The sequence below is a fragment of the Streptopelia decaocto genome (genome assembly GCF_964273445.1).
Source record: "Streptopelia decaocto genome assembly, chromosome: 4".
Lineage (NCBI taxonomy): Eukaryota > Metazoa > Chordata > Aves > Columbiformes > Columbidae > Streptopelia > Streptopelia decaocto.
The window spans coordinates 61,400,790-61,415,690 of record NC_138658.1 but is presented as its reverse complement, the minus strand read 5'-3'; the positions used below and the strand labels follow the sequence as shown (position 1 = coordinate 61,415,690).

The window sequence follows — 14,901 nt, the reverse complement described above, 5'->3', positions numbered from 1 at the left end:
CTATTGTAATAGAACCGCACTCCAAGTGATCTTCCAACTTTGTGAAGACACATTGACCCCTTACTTAGTCATCATTTGGGAACAGAGCTTGATATGCAAACAAATTAAAGCAACACATGTTCTTTAAAGTGTTTCTCCATAGATACGTCTATATTTTTAAATGAACTAATTTTTAATAGTTTTTCAATACAATCATGGAATTATTTTAGTTTCTTGTAATTCCTATATAGCCCATTACATGGGTGTTGTCACACAGTAGTTTAGACTATCCTCAAGATGAAAGGTTTAAACAATAAGGTCATAGCAGGAAGAGCTATCACTTTCACAACAGGACACTTCCTTCACAGAACAGTCTTGCACTTCCTACACATCTCCCACAAAAAGTTGGCTGGAGAGAGGGGCAGGGAATGGAGGGGCTGAGAGGACCAATACCCACTGCTCCCCCAGCACCCTTCGTGCACAATTTCTCTGAAGACGAACTGAGCCATGGAATGACATTATTTCCTTGCTAAAGGGCAGGGGCAGTTAATACCCCGGAGTGGAGATTGACTGGGATCCAAAATTGGCAAAACTAACAGGAAAGCTCAATAAGAGGACTCCTGGAAGATTTCCTCCCCTAACATTCTATCCTCTCATCTCAACCACAGACAAGACCAATCAATCTATCAACCTCTGTGCAGACTGGGAACAGGAACACAACATACTTTCAAGTACTCATATGAACAGCATAAAAATATAAATTTGTCTTATAGAAATGTTTGTTTTCTGACTTTATTAAGTAGATAAATCCCTCAAAAAAACCTATATGTTGTCTGTAATATAGAATAGGTAACTTTTAGCTTCAAACTAAAGTATGTAACTGTTATAGAATTAGTTTTCTGAATTTCTTCTCATTTAGAAATAATGCATCAATTATGAGAAATCATCCTTCCTTAAAGCTACTATTTCTGATATGTAAAAGTCTCAGAGTAAATTAGTCATTATGTGCTTAATTTGTACAGCTCTTAATCTCATGCCACTGCTAATAAACTTGTGCCTCAGGAGTAAGTCAAATGAGTCAATGTACAGGTTTTTGTTTCTTTCTTTTTTTTTTTACTGAATGAGCAAATCAATCACATCAGTGTTGTAAATTTATGTGCAAAAGCATTGAAGTGCTTTACTACAAATTACAACGTAGAAACACGTTAACTAAACAATTAAATTCATACAATCAGATTTAGGAATATAACAACACAAAGGAAAAACAGAATTACAGTACATTTACAACACAAGACAAATACATGGAATTCATTAGAAAATATTGTAATAAATAATTCATGAATTATAGTGCAATTGATTTATGCATAAATATAACTAATTGCCTAGAAATCAGTTGTTAACAAAAATCTGTCAAAAATCAAGGCAGCCACAGAGTTTTACTAAATTACTGCGACAATGGAAATACTGCAATTAAAAAAACAAATACAAGTATTTGTACTGTAAACAACTAAAAAAAAAAAAAAAAATCAGTCTCACTAAAGTTAATATACAATTTAATATAAAATTGTCATTAGCTACCAGAAATGGTTTAAACAGCTTTACTGAGCAGTAGTTCTAAAAACAGAGGCACTGTTTTTTAATATAAAATACTTGAGAAACATTCAAATAAGTAGAAAGCATGTAGGGCTTGCTTTCGCCTTCATTTAAAATTCTGCTGAAACAGGAATTTTCAGAAATTGTCAATTACTAAGTAGTGACTTCTAACTGAATTTATAAAACAGTTCAAAATGTGTAATCTTCAATAACATTTAATGGAATACATAGGGGTTGGGGAAGGAGAATCTACATGTTTCCCTGCCTTTCCTTAGTTGTGTAATCAAAGGTTAGCCTAATAACTAGAAACAAATAATTCTGTTCCTTTAAACACTTACAGGTTGAGTATCGTCTATAAACTATCAAAAAATATCTTAATATACTATTTCTGACCAAAAAATAAATACAAGTACTAAAATGTTGAAAATTAATTATAATATTACATACAAAACTACTGAGTACTGTTAAGTCAATAGTAAAATGATCCCTGATTTTATGAATCCTGTTAATTATTTGGTCAGGTCATCTTTTAAATGATATAAAAAGAGTACTGTAACTTGCCTTCAATAAAAACTTCTGATTCAAATTTATAACATTGTCTGAGGAATAGAAAACATCAGTACAGTATAAATACTAGGCAATGCATTGAATCCCAAAATTTTTGCAAGTAAAACTGTATAAAGACAGATCTTGAAACATTTAAGGTTTTTTCAACTTCTTTTTTCAGTGGGGATATATTAACAAATTAATCCTTCTGGTCCTCACAAAATATGGCTTAATTCTTTTAAAATGAAAGATGACCCTGACATCTGCTGTTTTGTGACCTCCTTGTTATCAGGTACAGTTCCACTTAAAAAAGGATTCATTCTGTAATATGCAAGTAAACCTTAATCACTGAGAAGATTCAGCATAGATCTGAGAGACCAAAGAACGGAGACACAGGTTGTGTAGTTTCAATGGATTATTCTGGTTTAAAATGGAAGTTGTTAATTTTAGTAGTGTTAATAAATACGGGCTAGATTTTACCATCAATATTGCAGTACACTCTCCACTGAATTTAATGGCAAGTTTATCTGTCAATCACATCACGTATGTACGTAATGCCCTGTTTCATTTGTATCATCAGCCTATACACATGCAAATCTAAGTGGGGGAAAAATGTATGCATGTGCGCCAAATGTATAAAAGTTTGAGAAAAATCTTTTTCTTTGCCAAATTAGATGCATACAGAAAAAAAAATATTTTTAGACAAAAAGGGCATCGATGTTCAGTGTTGAATGTATGAAGCAAGCCTCCATTCTTCATGGGTAGACATATACTTCGTGATATTACAGAAAAAAAAATGATACAAAGTCCGATGTGAATACTTTGAAATTCATGTAAAAACTGCAATACGAAGGTAATTGGTCTCCCTTAAATTCTATTAAAAGTTATGTATTTAAAGTGAACTGCCTAACTTCTAACTACCAAATTTATAAAGAATTTACACTACTGAAAGTTCAAAACAGCTTCACTGTTTAATATTTGTATTTCTATCAAGACCCTGAACTGCAAATTTGGTTATTAGCAAAATGATAATGTAACTTGGTATTCATTTTGATAAACTGAAAATGTTTTGAAATGTCACAGCAGCAAATACATTACAGTTACAGTGAGGTTTTTCAATAGGAGTGTGACACAATCCTTAAATAAATTTTAAGTAGTCATAACATCAACTAACCAGCACGTTTAAACAAACAAAAAAACAAACCCAAACCATTCTCAAGCTCATTCTGTGCACATTATGAACATGCTCTAAGTTGCATTCCAACTTTCTTTTTAAACCTTACAAGTTACCTTATTTGTCAAACTAAAAGGAAAATTATGTTAAAGTTTAAATTATTTTATGCTCTGAGTATTCCATCTTATTTTATATTTAATAATTCTATAACTACGGTAATTTTCTCAGGTTTTATAAGTGTACACTTTGTAAACACCAATTTCTTTCTAAACCAACAACAAAATCTTCTTAAAACGATAAAAAAATGCAGTTTATGCCTGCTAAACACACATTTTTAGTAATGAAATGCTTTTCTTACTTGTATTGGATATTTAAGTAACAATGAACGTTTTCTTTCACAGACTTTACTATATCCTACTAATACTTCACAAATCCACCTCCTTGTAAGGAACTAGCTTTTTAAGAAAAATCCCTTGATTTGTATAATCTGAGTTACTTACAATTTATTGCAAGTATTCTGTGAAGTATAAAAGTCTGCTAACCCTTGGTCATATATTTCCATAATAAGATGGATTATTGAATGGGTAGAGTGGTTCTTCACCAATTAAAAATTATGCTTCACATGACAAATACTTGTTTTCCCAAAACATCTTTATGCTATTGACTACTAAATAAAACCTGAATCTTTTCACCTATTTATACAAGGATTATATTAAATACACACTAGCAGAATTAAGTGAGAAACTCTATAATTCTGTCCACAGTGAAAACCCTGAATAGAACTATTTTTCAAAAGGCATGTATGTGGTTTTTGAACTGTATAATTTCACGTCTTCTGTCAGAGTGAGCATATGTATTTCTCACACAGTGTGTGTATACAGACATACATACACACACAAAACAATTCGCTAACAACTTTTCTACACAGGCTTGCTACTATTTTTGCAGCTGCCAGTCCCTGAATCTGTCATATTAAATAAGCCAGTATCTGGTAATCGGAGCTTCTTCTTCGGCGGAGTCTTCAATGTTCCAGATCTTTCTTTTACTTTATATTCTAAAGTGCTGTGAGGTACCCCATAAATTCCTTGTGCTTTGGAAACACTCATTTTCCCACTCATTACCATTGCAATTGCTTCTTCCATTATTTCATGATCATACTGCCGATAGCGGCCACGTTTTTTTCTTGGTTGCTTATTATCTTTACGATCCAAACTATCTTCTGTATTTTCTGAGGTTCCATCTACTGTCCCATTCTTAGTATTAAGACACAAAGGAGAGAGGTCCCCATGCAGAAAGTAGGAGTCAACACTTGAGTGAGTTACAGGTGCAGAACATTCAATTTTGTTCTGTTTAGGGAGTATATTTTTCAATTTTTGAAGAGCTGATCCTTCTAAGACTGAGGAGGTTTTAGAAACGTGGTACATAACATCCAGAAGACCAGCAGTATCAGACTGTGGTTTGGACACAGAACTTATTCTTAGCTGAGGAATTTTTAACTGTACAGTAGGACTTGAAGTTTCATATTGTAGATTTTCACTTTTTTCTTTAAATTGAGTGACCATTTTCTGTAGAGTTAACTGGTGGAGGTAACTGGAAGCTGTTGGGAATTTTAATTCTGAGGTTTCAAGTAGACTGAGTTTACTTTTTTCTGTGCGCTCTGCTTGAGCTCTTGCCCACAAGGCTACTTTTTGTAGGACTGCACAAGTTTCTTTACTGTCTTTAAACGAATAACTATCACTGAAATCTCGAGTTTTGTTTCTAAAAGGTGCAGGCTTTCCTGCTGGTAAGGCTTCTAAGTGGAGAAGTAAAGTTTTTTGAGGTATGCCATAAAGTATGCCTGCTTTATTTATGTCCAGTGCTCCAGACTGAATGTCTTTCAAAGCTTTTGAGAGCAAACCATCTGCAAACTCAGCACTTCTTTCCACATAGTCCTCTCTGTGTCTGTGTAGTCTCCTGGATGGATGGAATGAAACGATGGTAAACTGATGTATGAGAGACTCTCACACAGCTATGGAAGGGAAGGGTCCACTCCTTTATTATACTCCTTGCTTCGGTAACATCACTGCTTCTGATACTTTTAAGCCTTTGAGCTGTGGTAGTTAAATGATTATCCTAGCAAAATGTTACAGTTCTGGTAGGACAGCGCGTCAAAAATCATACGGTGGCTTCTACAGCAGCCCTTCCAAGAACTTTATATCCTAGCTCAGTATTTGATAATATTCTCATGTGCTTGCTATATTCCCTTGTTCACATGCTTGCCGAGCAACACTGTTATACTTTTAATTACACAATTAACATTCCGTTAAATACCCAAATCCTGAAGGAGCTTTTTGTTAGTAGAAACGTGACGTTACCGCTAAACGAGTAATAAAAGAGTCAACCCCCTCATAGAAAATTTGCAGAAATAAGTACATAACTACACACAAACATCCCAGACTTACACAAAACTAGGCTTTCTACAACAATAAGTGCTGTAGTTAACAATCAAGTCCAGTTTGGCAAAATAAAACAGTTCTAAAAAACTTCTAGTCACTATTTACAACTCTCTAATTACAAAGTCATTTTCATTTTAAAACTTCTTTATATCAGCAAACTAATAAAATGCAATTTTACATCATTTAACAAATACTGCTACTGTAGTCCTATTTGTAATAAGTTATTTGGTAAAACATACAGGTGACAAAAAGGGTCTTGCTATGGCTAGTGGATGGGAAGATGCCAAGATCATAACAAAATCCAACAAAACAATGCGTTTCACTAGTTTTGTGGTAGCTTTCAGCAGATGCAATAACATTTTTCTTGCTGAATAAAGAAATTAACCATTTGCCACCACACACCATAGTCAAAACCATGATGTAAGTATGATGATTAAGAGCTCTCTCTCTCGCGCGCACTTACTTTCTCTCATATTAAGGAATAGTATAGATAATAGTCATTTAACTTGTTCATGTTAGTTGAAGAATATTTTAAATCTAAATATTTAACATTGTAATTTTTGTCCAAAATTGGAGTTTCCTAAATAGACTCTGAAAGAATATATTTACATTTTATTCTACTATCCTATTACTTTTAATGTGTTATGGAATCAATTTTCAGTTCATTTTTTAGTAACATGAACTAAAGTTTGGTGATTGTTCTGATAACTTTTCTTTAAACAGAAAGAAAAGGAAAAAGACAAATGAAACATATAATATATACATAGACACACACTTATGAGTGACAAAAATTCTTTTGAAAGCAAAATAGGAACCACGTGTGTGTCAGTATATACAAATATGTCATGAACATAAAGCCTGACTTCAGAGAAGAGAAACCTGTATTGTCTTTGACAGAAGCCGAAGAGAGTCCTAAACGTTGCTTACCCAGACACTGAGTTTTCAGAACACAACGGATCATATTTTGGTTCTTCCAACCTTGCGCTTTTCTTTGTAGAGAGATCTAGCACTCCATCCCCTGCAAAGAATGAGTAGTGGATGATAGCAGCTGTTTAGGGATTATCTCAGAAATTTTGTTAGCAAATGTTTGTACCTATGGCACAATTCTAAAGCAGTAACTTGTAAAATCTCTGACATCTTATTGTTTCAACAATGTCAGCTGTCAGCAAATGGTTTTATATATTTGGTTTGTAACAAAAGATTTTAGAATTAAGAAAAAAAATCAGAAACAAAGTTTAAAAGAAAAATTTGTCTTAAACACAAACACGTGACTGCTTTCCTAAAAATCAAGTATGCATATATATTGCACTCTTTACTTTAAAGGCAACCAAAGCAATGCACTTTTTATTATTATTCATATATTCGTATTTTCATACTGTAAACAAACAAGCCTGATACTGAGGTTAAAATTGACATAGCTAACTCACAGGCTTACAGGATAATTCAGGCTACTGGAGATCTCAGGAGGTCTCTACAGCAACCTCCTGCTCAGAGCAGGGTCACCTATGAGACCAGGCCGGGTTACTGGATAAGAAAGCAGCACCCCAGTAACTGTGAAAACAGCTAGAGCCCAACAGTTTTAAGCATTTGAGGTCTATGTCATTAAAGATTCTAAGAGTTTGTTCATATACACTCCGCCTGCTGCCCCCACACACATGTAATAATTAAACTAGAGAAATGGAAAGACCTAAACTGGGGTGGGAGTCCATTCTGTTAAGTCACTGGAAAATTTTAAATTCAAGATTTATAGGTAAATATTGAAACCAAAAACCATGTACTTTTAAAATCAATATTTGAAAATACTGAAAATTAAAGAAACTAATTAGCACCTGAAATACTCCTAGTTTAAGTTTTTGATTTTAAAAGAAAATCACATTTAAATTATAGATAAATCCCCTAAACATATTTAATTTCATACCTTTCTTCCTTGGTTCTCTGTTTCAAACTTGGGCTGTTTTTGTGTACTTGAGCTCTGCGAATCCAATTTTGAGTTTCAAAATGTAGCTCAATATTCAACTCTACAAGCAATCCTATGGTAGCCCTTTTTACATTAGTGTCATTTTCATGTTACATCAATTAACTCTACATATTTCCCCACAGTCTCAGATGCAGACACGAAGTACTGGCTGAATAGTCCAAATGCTAACACTTTAATAAGAAGTCAGAAAAATTGTTAGGTAACTCCCCTTTATACCAATACTGTAAAGAAATAAAGAGTTTGGTGTAATAATCAAATCCAGCTATTTGGTTTGGACTGTTTTTAATTATTTTGGACTGTTTTCCCCCAACTATTTTGTATTATTTGAAGAAGAGTAAATAGAGAAAAAGTAGCAACATAAGGTGAAAAAATATTTATAAATATGCCACGTGTCAAAAATGCTCCTTTTATCCTGAAGACATTACTTTCAAAGTCTTCTGTAATCCTAGGAATATTAAAGGAAGGACTAGTTAATGCTAGTCAACCTTTCTCATGCAGTGTTATTCCAGAAGGAAAAGCCAATTAAAACCACTACAGGAATATTTTACAGAGATGATCTGGCCTGCCCAGCTGTGAAGTGTCCCAAATATGTAAGCTCACAATGTTCCTGAGGCCTGTGCAACAGACAGATTTCATCTGTTGTGTTCTGTCAATCATACAAAGCACATCTCCCTCTCTTAAGTATTTGTGTGCTCCCTTTCACAAGTTTAGAAGAGACCACTGGACAAAGTCACTGGAGAAAAAACTACTTCAAAGCTCACAACTCATCAGCTCTCTATATCCAATCTACAAAAAAATGAAGCTAGATTTTTAAGAAAAAACAAACAAACAAACAAACCAACCAACCCAAATACTCTTACAAGATTCCATAATGAAATCTAACCAAAATAATTTTCATTTCCAATCTTTCCTGATCGGCTTTGGCAACACAAGGCCATCAGTAAGCTGAAAAAATGACTAAAAAGAACACAGTATGGAAAATGCAGGGTCCTGAAACAAATAATTAAGATTGGTGTTGGGCCTCTTAGAGGGTAAGCAGAACCAAAGAATCATTTCAGGTTCAAGAAAGTTGGTTCCTCCAACACAGCAAATGTATTAATGAAGTACATGACACTTCCCTGAAGACAGTGCTTCATGGGAAGATGATCCTCAGTAAGAACAGTGAAAGAGAACCAGGCAAGAAATTTTATATACATACAAAATACCAGGTAAAGTCACCCTAGACGAGGCTTTTAATCAGTGATTTCATTCAAATTAAAAACCAAACAACGCAAAACCCTCCAAATTGATGCAGAAAGGGCTGATAAATCAAAGAGATTAATTAAAAATACAGAGTACCTCCAGCTTTGGTAGATCTTCCTGCTTTGTAGTAATATCAATTATTATTATTATTATTACAACAAAGAAGCACTTACAATTGGTAGGAAAGTGAGAGCCATTTGTTGTAAAGCTTTAAGAAATAATGAAAAGCTACCCAAGCAGGTATTTAAGCAAGAATTCTGGACACAAACTGAATGACATCAGGAACAGAAAACCACTCTAAGTTGGTTTTAGTAACAGACATGGGATTACTTTCATGCTTTAGCTGAAGCCATGACTACTAAGATGACCGTCTTCATGAACAATACTGCGTAACACACTGCATAATACAGAAAAAAAATACTAGAAGTTTTTCAGGTCTGCTGCTTACAGTCTTCTAATGAAGTTATTTCTGTGCAAATTAAATTATTTTGATGTTCAAAGAAATGGTTCAACCTCTGGCCTTTGCTTCTCAGCACCAGCTCATCAGGTGCAGCAACTCCAAGATTTTCAAAACAATCAGGACCACGATCACTTGGAAATCCTCCAAATTAGTGATGTAAGAGAAACTGGGAGGTGGGGGGAAGTAACACAAACTGTACGGGTCACCCTTGAGTTCCTACAGTTTGTACTTCTGTACCAATTCTAGCAAACCTGTGTTTTTTTTCTGGGTTTCAGGAAACCTCTCACTAGCTATCATGAACTGCCCTACTAGGTCAGACAACTTACTCTACCCAGTCCTCGGTCTCCAAGTGCAGGAAAAACTCGCTTCTAGTGTTGGAGAGCACATCAGCCTGGCCACTACCTAAGGCTCATTCTTCTACTGCTCTTCCAGCAGCTGCTGTCACTAGATGAGGGATCTCAGAGGTGCATCCCTGACTACTCTAGCTTCAGTTTCTGGCCTTGGTTCTGATAGCCAGGAGTGTGTTCAAGGCTCTTTGACCACAGTGACACTGTCTCAACTTCCTGTCACAAGCTGCTGTGCAAAAACTGCCCCTTATCTGCTTTTCCATTCCAACACATTTCAGTGAGTCCCGCTTAGTTCTAATATTGTGAGATTTAGTAAATAATAACTCTTCCTTATCCATCACACCATGATGAACCTCAATAAGGTTTTCAGTAGTAACAAAAGGACAGTGTCTATCTTCATTACCTTTCCTGATGATGCCTTCTGCTGGCTATTTTCTGTGCTGCTGCCTATGCAAACAAAGTAACTGCCTAATTAGTTACTAGCCAGGGGCACAGGAATGAAAGCACTCTGCTAAGTTACCACACTGCCACCTGTAGAAGAAAGCAGAACATAATTTGGGACTCTGCCATCAGTCACAGGCCAGCTGGACATATCTGGATGCCAGTGCTTGAATACTCAGTACTGAATGATTCGGTACCAGGGGTGCAATGGACTGACCTTGGCCAGTATTTGAACCCTCAACATAGCCTGTCTCTCATTCCCTTCCTCAACACAGGGCAGGGAGTAAAAGATGCAAACAGTCATCAAGATAAATACAGGGAGACCAATTAGTAGTTACCATCACAGGCAATGCAGAGTTGGGGAAAATTAATTTATTGTCAATTAAAATAGATTTGGATAATGATAAAACCACAAAAATTAAAGGCACATCCCCACCCCAAGTTTTCCCATGCTCAACTTCACTCCCATCTCCTCCACCTCTCTCCCCATCCTCATCCCCAGGTGGCACAGGCAGGATTGGGAATTGGGGTTAGTCACTATAATTCCTCTCTACAGCTCCTCCCTCCTTGCACTTCTCCCCTGCTCCATTGTTGGTCCTCCACAGGCTGCAGTTCCTTCAAGAAATATCCAACTGGTCCAATGTGGCTGCAGGGTGAATATCTGCAGGGTCCACGGGTGGCAGGGTGAATGTCTGCTCCAGAGTGGTCTCTTCCACAACCTGCTCTGGTGCCTGAAGTGCCTCCTCCTCTCCTTCTCTGCCCTTGTTGTTCGTCCTTGCTGTTTCTCACTCCTCCACCTGCCCAGCATTTTTGCTATTTCTTAAGTATGTTTTCACAGAGGCACCACAAACCTCACTGATGTGCTCCAGCTTGGCCTGTGGTGGGTCCGTTACAGAGCTGGCTGTGCCTAGCACAGGGCAGCCCCTGACCTCTTCTCATAGATGCCTCCCCTGCAGCCCTCCCCAGCTACTGAAACCTTGCCATGGAAACCCAGTACAGTGAGCTATTAGGTCTGGAACTATCAGACCTGAATATTTTGGCAGTACTTCAGAGATGGCCTGCAGATACTAGAAGAAAGTAAGAAGCTTTCTTAAGATTATCCAGCCACCTTCAGTGGCTGAATCTTTTTTCAGTATTGAGCTAGCACTCAGCTTGAACCTGCTCTCTGCAAAAAAATTTGCTTCTACTGATTTACAAAATGAAGCTTACACTTTCCTCTCAAGTTCAAGAACCACTGCCATAGTAAAGGAACAAGACTATCTGGTGTACTATTTAGATAACTCACTTTAAAGCAACTACTGTAAATACAAAGCACCTGCCTAAACAGAAAACAAACCTGAAGTATTTATATTTAGGCCATCATCTGCTTAACAGTACTTAAGTTAAAAAAGCTTCAATTTTGAGGACCTAAAGCAATGTACAAATTCGAAATTCGTGCTCTGTTACTGCCACTTCATTTGGAATATGCAACAGGAATTGCAAATAGCAAATAATAAAGAGTTGCACGGCAATTAAAAGACACTACTAAGAAGGAAACCATGGTATAGCTTTGACAAGTCTCCAGTCAGAAGTAGTATACTATGTTAGACACATAATAATATGTATTTTTAAAAATAACTCCATTAAAAAATTTCACAATTCCATACTGTAAGCATGTAACTCTTCAATATATCCAAGCTTTTTTTAGGACAAGTGAGCAGTAGGTAGAATAATAAATACATAGTTCTTGACAACAGCTAATTGAAAGGAATTTTAATGCATCACTGCACCTAGAACACAAAGTAAATGAGAGCAGACTGAGTTTTCTATCTTGATCTTATTTGCTTGTGTTGCTGCCACTACAGTGGAGAGCTAAAATAGCTCAAAATTGGTATGTTTGTGGGAAATGGGAAGCACGCTACAACTACCCTGGAGGAGAAGCTAAGATGGCTCAAAACCTTTCTCCAGCTACAGTCTTGTTTCAATACTTCCTCTCATTTCAGTAGCTCTTACAACTTCACAGCACGACTAGTATCTTTAACATCTGCAAAGCACTCAGCAAACATGGCAGCATAAGTTCTGAGAAACTACAATATCTTACACAGTATAGAAGTTTTACATAGTAAACTACATGTGCTGAGCCACTACTTTAGCCCCAGATATTTTGCTGAAGACATACATTTCTAAACTTGCTGTTTACCCTAATTATAAGAACCATTCAAACAATATTAAAAAAAAGAAGACTGAAGTACCTCAATCTCTCTATACTTCAAGTTTTTTTCTGGACACAAGATGAATAGATTTTCAAACAGCTGAGGGTGGCAGCAGAACTTTCTTCCTGTCCCTGCCCCATTCATCCTCTGCCTTCTTCTTCATTCCTCAAAGATTTATTTGGCCTCAGTGAGGACCAGAACCTGTCTTGGGGAACTTTGTTCCCTCCTGGACATTTTAAACTAGTTATTCTTTATAACCAGATGTTAAAGTAAGCGACAGGCTGTAGTGCTGGTATGAGGAAAGTACTTTTTATTACACCTCAAAAGAAATGTGCTTTAACTTGGCCAATTATAAATCTCTAAAAACTAATTTTTCCATAGCAGAGGTATGTCAAAGCACAACAGATATTTTCTCAGGAAATATCTTGATCTGCACAAGGTATTAGTTAAACCCAGGCATGAACTGGTTTCTGCTAACCAGACAGAAAAGCAGGAGTTCCACAATTTCTTAATGTTTCTGCTGTCAAAGAGAAGGTATGCTTAAAATTTAATCTAGAATAGGTATGCTTAGCAAGGTAAATCCATGTCAGAATTCCCTTCCCTCTTCCCCTCAGAGGATGTGCCATCTAATTAAAGACTGTATTGTTAAGTACACACACACAAAATATGCTTTCATTCTGACTCACGTACATTAAAAACAACAACCAAAAAAACCGCACACAAAAAACCAAACCAACCAACCAACCAAAAACAAACAAAAACCCCAAACCAAACCAACCAACCAACCAAACAAAACCTCTTAATTGTGCAGTTCTACCTTTTTTAGTATGTTATGTGACACACAGGTAAAGTTTTCCCTTTGGTTTGCAATATTATTAGATTAACGTAGACCCTCGTATCCGTAAAAGACAAAAGCTGCTTTCGCCACTACTTTCAAGTTGCACATGACAGTCACAACCCTTCCATAAAGTTGCTGCTAATCCAAATCAAGTTCAAAGTCCAAAACACTCTTGTGATTATGTTGTTATCAGTTTTGGATAGCAATATTCCAGCAAATAAACTATTTCCTTTTCGTAAATGACAGCGAGACAGACTGTATTTTTCTTTCTCTAGCTGTACTCTCAATTAAGAAAGTTGCACTGATCTATAATGATTAAGAGATGGAGTATGGACATTTCCTCACAAATTAATCTTCTCTTTCCAGGCTATATTTAAAGAATCATGGTGTCTAAGGCTGACACAGACAGAAGGACCTTTGTCCCCTGAAATTCCAGTATTGTTCTCTCTTTTCTCAGGCAGCTTCTCAACAGCCATGTCTTCAACAAAATCTTGAACCACTGTTACCTGTGACAGCCACAGGTGAGCTCGCCTAAACTGAGTATTCTAAACCTGAGAAATTCTGATGTCACTTATTTAACGCAGGCACTCAGAAATGAGAATACTTATCTGCTGGTTCACAATATGAAAAACGCTTTTAGAAACAATGTGTTTTGCTTTTACCACTCTTACACCATTTTTCTGGTGTTTAAAGGAAAATGTATGAGTTTTCTTAGTGTTAAATTGATGCAATACCAATTATCCTTCAACCTTATTTTAATCACTTTTTTTTTTTTTCCTGTATACCCATTACTACTTTGGAAAGACAAGCATACATATTTGACATAGACACACTTTTTAAGGGAATAAGATGTAATAAGGTAACAAATTACAATAAAACAGATAAGCAGATGTAGAAGGTTACCTTGCTGAGTATTCTGTTCTTGAGTTCGATTCACAGTGAGGTCTAGAGGGCTATCCTGTTCTTCCTGAAGGGAGTTTTCTGTTTGGTTCATTTGGATGCTTTTACATATCAGACTTGGTTCAAACGATGAACCATTTCTGTTCTCTTGAATTTTGCTACTTTTTGAAATGTACTCAATCGCAAACTGACGGATCATTTTTTTCATTAATTCCTGAGCAACTAGGGGAATGTTAGGATCACAGTTCTGAGGAAGATCTAGGAATAAAAAAACAACAACAACACAAGCAACAGATGTATTAAAAAAAACTTAATTATTTTTCTTTAAATAAGTACTTCCTATAAGCACAATAAATATGTATAATAAGTAGATGTGTAATGAACACATTAATTCAGATGTCAGTTTTTCTTACAAGCATTCCTCACTGGAGGTCACTTCAAAGAACATGCTTAGTGTGCACCAGTAGTTTTTACCTTATTCTTCAGTCATGGCATGCTAGTCAAACGATGTGGTTGATAAATAGCGCAAGTATGGGAGTCAGAATTTGTATTTATTGTCAGTAAATACGTAGACTTTTCAGTTGCAGACTACTCATTTTGTTTTGAAAATAAAAGAATTTTGAATAAAAACAGTGAACATTAAAGCTATGAATTAATACATAAAGAAGTTACTTTCAAAGAACAACTATAAAAAATAATTAATTTTACAATGCAGTTCTATAGATTAATCTTTTCGTAACAGAACAGTTGGACTTTTGAGGAGCTGATCTTAAAAA

General features: G+C 35.7%; 1 protein-coding gene across 7 annotated transcripts in view; it reads right to left on the bottom strand.

Annotated features, from left to right (window-relative positions):
* The window catches only part of LCORL (ligand dependent nuclear receptor corepressor like), an 80,585-nt gene that overhangs the window by 20,957 nt on the left and 44,727 nt on the right, over nucleotides 1–14,901 (bottom strand). For 4 of the 7 annotated variants that reach the window (XM_082051300.1, XM_082051295.1, XM_082051297.1 and 1 more), the window contains exons 5-6: nucleotides 14,129–14,383; nucleotides 6,655–6,745 (exon numbers count right to left, since the gene is read on the bottom strand). In XM_082051300.1, coding sequence (XP_081907426.1) covers nucleotides 6,655–6,745; nucleotides 14,129–14,383 — 346 coding nt within the window. Of the gene's footprint in view, nucleotides 1–403; nucleotides 5,246–6,654; nucleotides 6,746–14,128; nucleotides 14,384–14,901 lie in introns of those variants that run through there. The other 3 variants (XM_082051299.1, XM_082051302.1, XM_082051301.1) reach the window with 3 other exon arrangements.